We start from the raw sequence: 9379 nt of genomic DNA, 5'->3' as shown, positions 1-9379 counted from the left end.
GAGCGTCGTCCGAAGACTTATTGGTGGTGAAACGTAATCCAACAGATTACTATATCTACAATCCTCTCACCGGGCAATTAGTCGCGCTCCCCCAGGCTCCCACAAACCAGAATAATGCCATGTGCGCCTTGGTGCTTGATTGCACCTGCAACAAATCCGAATCACGAATTGGATGGAGCAATATTTGCCCAATGAACAAGTTTAGGCTGCTGCAAATCTGTACGCCTAGATTAATTCAGTTTCAGACCGACTCTATATTTAATGTGTCGATCTATTGTTCCGAGACTGGACAATGGACAGAACCGATTGATCTCTTGATTCCATTTCGTCTTCATGGATGGCGATCATGGTTTCGTCAAGCCGTGGTAAGCGACAGGGTTGCATACTGGTTACTACCTGATGAAGATGGGTATGTCCAACGCATAGTGGCCTTCGATCCATTCAAGGGCACAGACAATCCACAAATATTTATGCGCCTCATTAACTTGCCTGTTGGCTTTGGTCGCGGGTGGCGAACTATGGCACAATTTGTGCGGCTTGGATTGGTTCAGGGTCGATTGAGGATGTCACGTCTTACTAAGGTTAGGGATTCCACCTTTAATTTGAAAGTTTGGGAACTGATTTACAGTGATCATGATGACAATGCGTCTTCGAACTTCTGGCTTTTGGTGCATGATGTAAAAGTGAACATGAAAAATACATTCAGGCACGTGATCATTGCTTTCCATCCTGAAAATGGCGACGTAATTTTCTTATTAAACGACTTTGACATTTACCAATATGAGATTGGCAGCAACAAGTTTGAAAAAGTTTTCAACTTTTCATTCGCAGACTCTCCATATACCAAGTGGGTGAAGAGATCGCTTCACGAACGCTTACATGTTTTTCCTCTTGTGCGCTTTTCTTTGGGTCCTACACAAATTCCGATGATTCCAGCATCCATTTAGAGCTAACAGAGGCATCCTAAACGTTACTACTAGCTCTTGTTTTTCCAGGTTTTCTGTAACAAGAGTTTATCTATCAGTAATTTATGGTGACAACAAAACTCTTGTTCCTATCATATGCAATTGCTATTATTATTATTATGATTATGTATTTATTTATTATTATTATTTGGGTATGCTTCGATCTTTGCGTGCATTTGGGAGTTTCTTAACTCTATGTTTAACTTGGTACTATTTTATATCTATCTTTTTTTTATATCAAGGTAATTTCTCTTTTCCTTCTCTCAAACTCAAATCTTGCTCCGTTTCTTTCTCCCTCTTCATTTTTCTTTTTCACAGAATCATATATAGATTTTTGGATGTTAGTATAACAGATGTTCTGGATTTGTATCGTTGATCTCAAAATTTAGTAAATACCAAAAGAAACAGTTTTCTTTTCGTCATCAACTAGTCAGCACAAGTACTCCAAAAGAAAAACAATAGTGCAACTGAAGTGAGTCTTGTGGCCTTTCAATATCTGTGTTTATAGGAAACAGTTCGAAACATTTTCATTACTTCTAGGTCCTTTCTTTCGTCATTTCGAAAACTGGCATTTTGAGGCCATGCCCTGGAGAGCGTGGAAACGTCAGGAATTCTCGAAAGCTCGGTCCCTATGAACGGATATTCATCTTTAGCATTTGTACCATGAGAGAAATCCGTTTTCGGTGTGAGAACTATTCGGGGCTTTGAAAGGTGGTTTTAAAGAGATCAACCCTCATTCAATTCGCATGTTTGAATTGTGTGGTTTTGAACTTTTAAGTTTTGAACATATTTAAGTTTACTCTAGTTCAAACTGGTGGTTGGAAATGTAAAGACCGAATAAAACATCACATCAGAAAATAAAAGTTTCAACTGGCATTTGGTCATTGTGAAAATTGTGAGTAAACCAAAAATAGGGCCATGATTTTAGTTCAAACCCATGAGAATTTGAGGGGGTTAAGTTCTCTAAAACCCATAATATTGAGATCACACGGGTTCTCAATCACATTTTAGGTTCAAAATTTTAACAACCAAACATGAGTTGTAAACCAGATATTCCGGAGCCTTAATTAGTTGTAAACCCGTGAAACGAACGGGCTCGTTCCACCAAGATTCAAATTGTTATGAGGGTGTACCATTTTTTGAACGATTAGTGATCTTCACAAATAGTTTCTGATCCAAAAAAATGTAATAGATTCGGTCCCCCAAACTCGTTAAAATCTTGATGTGATTCTTTCTTACTGTTTTTCTCGGTTGCGTTATCGTTCCATTAGTTTTGTATTCTAGTACGTGTTAGTTCTTTGTTTCCATTTTAGGTATTCATCTGGGTATAATCTCGGTTTATGTTCATAGTAATAATTATTATAGTGCACGAATAAAAGTCCTACATCAAAAGGATAATAACTCAAACAGACTTGGATTACGAATAAATTACCCAACATTAATTATATATCATGGTCTTCATATAATTGGTCGCACATTAAAAAAAAAAAATTTTAGGCATCTTTATTAGGGATGCATTACTATGTACATGTGATTATGAATTATTTGGTTCGTGGTGGAGTCCCTCATCATAATAATGTCCAATGAAAATTGTTTCAAACGATACGAGGATCTAAGTCGACTATCATGAACTTCTTGTACATTTCCCATGATTCATAATGGGGAAATCACCACGAAAATGAAAGAAATGAAAAAATATATATATGCTTTCCTATGTTAGGTTCATAAATAATTGATTTTTTTTTTTTTTTTTGGAGGAAAAGCTTTTTATAAATAATTGAATTTAGATCATGACGGCACTCTCTTAAGAAAGCTTTGCAACAGAAATCTAGGAAGGGCCCAAAAAGTAGATCTCCCATGTCCCGCATTTTAGAAGCCCAGGTTTGGTTATCGCAATATGGACCCTTAATCATTGGAATCAGAGCCCTTGTAACAATCATTCTGACCTCCATAATTGGTTGAAAGAGGAAAATAAGCTAAGACTTGAGATGAATTAAAATTAATAGGTCAATAGTTTACATAAGTTAATAAATATGCCAAATTACTATTTTCGTTTATAACTTGTCTAGTTATGAACTATAACTTGACAAGTTATTATCCATAATTATCCATAACTTGTCTGGCTATGAACCATAACTTGATAAATTTGTCCATAACTTATCTGGTTATGAACCATAACTTGACAAGTTATGGCCTATTAATTTCTATAACTAAAAATTGGCTTATATACTTTCTTAAACTTTTCATATTGGCCTATTTTCTACTATTTTCCTATATATAATATACAATATATATATATACATGTATACATATCATATAACATAAAAGTGAATAACATAACATAATAGTTATTAAACATAACATTAACATTGAAGATCATAGCATAATTTTTACATGATTAAACTTCTTGGTGTTACACTTTTACAACATTAATAATATGTTCAACTTTTGTCTATCTTATTTTTTCACTTTTATATATGACGTGACAAACTTTATATAAAGAGAGAAAAACCTTTATACGGTAACTACAGAACGTATTACAATTTGGGTAATGATTTTGGTGTTATAAAGGAAAAGACTATGAAAACTTGATCAACAAAAGATTAACGCCTTCTGACAATCTGACATTATTTGTTATAGCCTTGAGGCACATGCCTAGGAACATGGTAATCTTACAATGATGTTGATCTGATTTTCTAAGCACATGCTCAGGAGCCTAATTTTGGGCCCACAATACTCGGATAAAAGAGACACAAATTTTGATATTGTCTTTGCTGTTTACCAGAGACATTGTTCGTTTATATACATTAATTTCATTTTGTTTTTTCTAAGACAAGAAAAATAAAATTAATTAAGCAATATGACTGCCAATCAATAAGTTTGTTGATTTGCTTTCTGACATAGTAAATTGATTATGTCTCCAATAAAGAATCAAGACTGCACTTAAATCTTAATAAGATTTGTGTGCATTGATTTGGGGCAAGAACTTGGTCCTCATTCAACTCTCACCTCTTAGTAAACATCTAAAAAGAAATAGGTTTATCTAAGACATGAAGAATCTTAATCACTATTCTTTTTCATCCCCATATATATTAGTTATTTATTTAATTAATTGTTGGTTTAAATTCTGCTCATGATGTGTATACTAAATTTTTGTTTTATATGTAGACAAATTAATATCTATTTTATTATTATTTCTATTATAAAGTGGCAAAGTAGTGTTAATCATATTATCATTAGATGCCAATCTTTGTAGTGTTTCTCAATTAATTTTGTTTTAAGGTGACAAGATTATATTCGGTGTTTGATTCCAATCATTTAGGACATATCATTTAAAGCAATTCATCCACTTCTGTTTTTCTTTTTCTTTTTTTTTCTTGTTAGAAGCAAATCATATTAATGATACAAAAACTGTAATATCACTTAGCCAAAAGATAAGTGAAATGTTCCATGTAGCATGCGTTCATTGTGGTTGCAAAACTTTATATTAAAATCAGGGACTCTAATTTTTCTACGAGACTTTACATTTTTCTTGTTTCTATTTCATGTCGAAAAATTAGTAAGATATGATTGTTTGATTTTTTTTCAACCCAATTTCGCTTAAGAAACTTGGTTCTTTTGAAATTGACGAAATTTGACTTCACCAATTAGTAACATAGAAAAAGTAAGGCATGCAAAAGGTATTCGAGAATTGGAATATAGTCCACGTTCCAAATTTGTTCTCAAGAAAAAGTACTGTATAACCATATTATTAGAAGCCAACTATATATTTTACGTTTAGTTTATGGATTTAAAATTATGATTCAGAATTATTCTTAATTTACGTGTATTTTTTATTTTAAAAAAATACTGTAACGAGTCACAAATTATTATTTGAATCTTTGCTCCAAACGGCTTAGAGTTTCAAAGTCCCAATCAGCCAATCCAATCAATTTCCAGAGATAGATTGTAAAACAAACAGAAGGCACGTTATACCCATATCCATTTATAGAGGTTTAAAAAGATTTTTTGAAGGGAAAAAATTTGTAATGATTTGTGTATCAAAATTATCACATGAGAAGAGGTATGGGTATGATGAAATGTTAATTTATTGCATGGAAAAGCGGCTCAAAATTTATGGTTTTGTACATGTTGAGTCCATGTGTTGGTGTTGCTCACATGCCTCTGCTAGCCAGCCGCCATGTGTCTTTATCAACATTTTTTTTCCCTCTCTTTCCTTTGGTGCCAAAAATATTATTTATTGTTTATCATTGAGATTTTTTTTTTCCCAAGATTTTATGATTTTCACATTACATAAGTGTGTATAGATAACCTTATATATGTTTATTTTTCCTCTCTTTCCTTTGGTGCCAAAAATATTGTTTAGTGTTTATCATTGAGATTTTTTTCCCCAAGATTTTATGATTTTCACATTACATAAGTGTGTATAGAGAACCTTATATATGTTTATTTTACAACTCAAGTTAAGAATTTGAGTTGTGTATATGAGAGAAAAATATTATAGTTAAAAAGTTGAATTTGAATTTTTGTAAGAAAAAACATTATAATAATAAAACTTTAGTTGTGAAAAGAACAAAGCAATATTATTTACGATATCTTAATGTATAAACATTTAATAAAATAAAATAAAAACTCATTTACAGAAACATAAAAAAAAATAATCTAGAATGAGAACCTCATTTTCAAAGTGAAGGAGGTCAAATATCGTTAAGAAAATCATAAGTCTCATTAGTTGAAAAATCCGAATTCTTATAATAGAACTCGAACAAAGTACTTTGGATTTAAGACTCAACTAGAATATACACACACATATTATAGTGTAACTAGATTGCAACTATGGCAAGCAAAAGCAAAATCCATTGGATCCATTCATGTGTCTCTCGCACAATCTAACACACTACGTTTTACATGATATTATTATGGTGCACCCAAACAGAAAACAAAATAATTTGCCGCAATATAAATGGGATTCTTTATTTCTATTACTGAAGATTGTGTATGTGTAGATGTTTCACGTAATCATAGAAAAATTTAGGACTCGTTATTTTAGAGTTTAACTTGAGTATAATTTTTTAGTTGAATTTGAGTTATAACTTGAGTTGAACTTGTAACTTAAGTTTGTGTTTGGTTGTGTACATTTGAGTTATGATTTGAGATAAGACCCTTTTTGAGTTTGTGTTTGAGTGAGTCAAAACTTGAATTTATATTTATAGTATTTTAATAAAAACTCAATGCTGATGAAAAATTTTAATATGGTATATGGGTCAGGTTTTATTCGTCTTTTCGTTGTCAACACATAGAAAAAAATCATCTCAATCAGAATTAAAACGAAAAAGTTATAGCATTTTTAAGAATATAAACAAATATTAATTTGAGTTCGAGTTTCTGAACTCGAGTTAAAGGTGAAACTTGAACTCGAGTTTTAGTCTTAAACTTGAGTTTAAACTCGAGTTTAAACTTAAAAGAACATAAACTCGAATAAAGTTGTAACTCGAGTTGTCTTTTTTTGAGTTTTTCACTAAAAAGAAAAGCCCTTAGGTTAAAAAAAAAGGGTCAAAATAAGGACAATAAACAAGCTGCTTTTGAAAAATAAAAATTTCTTCAATGGCGTGCAATTGAATAGTGATACGACTATTACAAATCATTTGAGGAGAAAACACTGAATTAATTAATCAATTAAGCATATACACAGAGATAGCAAAAGATTTATTTTCTATTGTTTACTTATTTGTTTTGAATTTCCTCTCTCTTTAAGTATTAAAAAAACTGGGTGGTAGTTACCGCCGGTTGGTCCAGATTCTGGGAAGAGGGAGGCACCCCTTGTCACGAAGTTAATTAATTATTCAAGTTTCTGAAACTTTCCACGCCAAAAAAAAAAAAAAAAAAAAAAAAAAAAAAAAAGAAAAACTAAAAATCAGAAGTTTTATTATGAATTAAAAATATTTGACAAGTGAAGTTGGATAATAGGTTGAAGACCTTGGCAACACTCTCGCACATGTCTGTCGCTTTCACCAACAGTTTTCCCCGAATTAAAATGATTAGAAAATAGAAGATAGAAGGGAATTATTAAAAAAAAAAAATCAGTTTGTGCCTTGGCTGGAATTTATCTAGGTCTGCGGAGACCAACAACTTTTCTAATTTCTAGTTGGTATTATTCACTTATAAAGGAAAGTAAAGTTTGAAAAAGAAACACTTAGAGCCCGTTTAATTTATGAATTAGAACATATGATTAGAATTATTTTTGATTTACATGTATTTTTTGTGAGAGAAAATACTTTACCGAACCATGAATCATGATTCGAATCAGAGAACGAATCATCTAACCAAACGGGCTCTTATAAACACATTTTTATAGTTGGTGATGTGAACATAGATAATAATTAAGGGAGAATTTTATGGGAGGATAAAATAATATACTTACTGAAAGTACATAATTCTGAATTGTTAAATTACGTCATAACTACATTAAATAAAAAAAAGTATGATAATTTAATAAAATTTAATGAAAATATCACGGTTAGAATTTTACCTTGGCGAAAAGTAAATTTTCTTTTATAACCTTATCATAGAAATTATTCAATCCCTATTTTTTTATACCCCTATCATTGAATTATTCTAATAATTATACACAAAAGTCCTTGAGATTGTACCTTATAACATGAAGCCAGTTTCTTTTGAACCCAAAAAGACCCATAATTTCTACAGACACACTAAAAAGACAAGAACTGCATTATGAGAGATTGTTTTTTGTTAGAACTTCTTTTTCTACTTTTAGCTACATTTGGTGTCTTTCTTTTCCTTAAAATGTAAGTTCCTGATGTAAAATGAACCTATAGATCATGCAAATCTCTAAAAGCAGAAAAATACAAAATTTGTTGCAAGAATTACGACTGCAAGAAAAGATGAATATGCAAAAAGCTACCCCGAAATTCCTAAAGGTAGCATGGGACCTAAATGCTTATAAACTGAAAACGAATATCTTTTTACAAACCATACAACAAAGTCCAAACACCAATAAATCATACTTTTGTACAATAAAAAAAGTTATTTTTATCCAACAAAATAATAAAATTTTTGAATAAAAAATATCTCTAATCTATAATATATATTAATTAATTCGTCAGAATATAATTCACAAATTATATATATTTTAAAAAAAATTTAAGAAGATTATTTATTTATTATATATATATATATATATACTTTTTTGGTAAAATTAGTAAGTTAATAGCTATATCACTTTGCATTTTAAATTTGGTAAATAAATGGATGCTTTTAATATGACTTAAAAATGACATAATTAAATTAGGAATTAACATTTATGAACAAATCTGACTATAGAGACATCAAGGCTTTTACATTTTTGAGTTAGGGTGACTTGAGTGATGATTTTGAGTTGAATTTGAGTTATAATTTGAGTTGAAATTATAAATTGAGTTTGTGTTTGAATGTGCACATTTGAGTTATGATTTGAATTGAAAATCTTTTTGAGTTTGCGTTTAGGTGGGTTAAAACTTAAATTTATATTTAGATAGTATTTTAATAAAAACTCAATGGTGATGAAAAATTTTAATAAAGTATATGAGTGGAGTTTTATTCGTCTTTTCGTTGTGAATGTATAGAAAAAAATCATCTCAATCAGAATTAAAACGAAAAAGTTATGATATTTTTAAGAATAGAAAAAATATTGTTCATTAACTTGAGTTTGAGTTTATAAACTCGAATTGAAAAAAAAAATTGAACTCAAATTTAACTCTAAACTCGAATTTAAACTCAAATTTTATAAAAAAATGCAAAATTAAATAAAATTATAATTCAAATTAATTTTTTTTTTTTGAATTTTGTTGTAAGAGAACGACACACAAATTTACATGATTTTGAACCTGTTTGTGAATCAGAAAGTGAACTTAAAAAAGCAGTTGATTTGGCCTCCATTATCTTCAAACAAAAATCCCGGTCCCACATCACTGGGTCCCACTCTCATGACCGCATTTCGAACACTTTTACCATTTTACCTCTCTCCCTCCCCGTTAAATACGAAGCTTCCCTCCGCTTTCCAAACCCCCCCAACACAATCAAAACCTCTCTCCCTCTTCTTCTCTCTCACTCTCGCACAAAAATCCCTCCGCTTCCTAATTTCCCACACTTTCTTGCCTTTTCTCGGCAACCAACCAACCGCCTTCTCCCTCCAAAATATCCGAGATGGCCAAGGGCGGGAAGCTGACGAAGATCAAGTCGGTCCTGAAGAAGTGGAACTCGTTCGGGAAGCCGAACCGCCCGAGCGTGAACTCCGTGGCCTCCGCCGACGACGACGAAGAAAACGGCGTCGTGTCAAGAGATCTCCACCCGGTCTACGTCGGAAAGTCACGGAGGCGGTACCTCGTCGGATCGGAGGTCGTCGACCACCCGCTCTT

General features: G+C 31.5%; 1 protein-coding gene across 2 annotated transcripts in view; it reads left to right on the top strand.

Moving 5' to 3' along the window:
* The first annotated feature begins 9040 nt into the window (after positions 1 to 9040).
* The window catches only part of LOC21386863 (auxin-responsive protein SAUR50), a 1196-nt gene continuing 857 nt past the window's right edge, over positions 9041 to 9379 (top strand). The window contains exon 1 of one of the 2 annotated variants that reach the window (XM_024169906.1): positions 9041 to 9373. In XM_024169906.1, the coding sequence (XP_024025674.1) occupies positions 9168 to 9373 (206 nt within the window). In that variant the 5' untranslated portion in view covers positions 9041 to 9167. The other variant, XM_024169907.1, reaches the window with a different exon arrangement.

This window comes from Morus notabilis, unplaced genomic scaffold (genome assembly GCF_000414095.1).
Source record: "Morus notabilis unplaced genomic scaffold, ASM41409v2 Scaffold773, whole genome shotgun sequence".
Classification (NCBI taxonomy): domain Eukaryota; kingdom Viridiplantae; phylum Streptophyta; class Magnoliopsida; order Rosales; family Moraceae; genus Morus; species Morus notabilis.
This window is presented reverse-complemented; position numbering and strand designations above follow the sequence as displayed.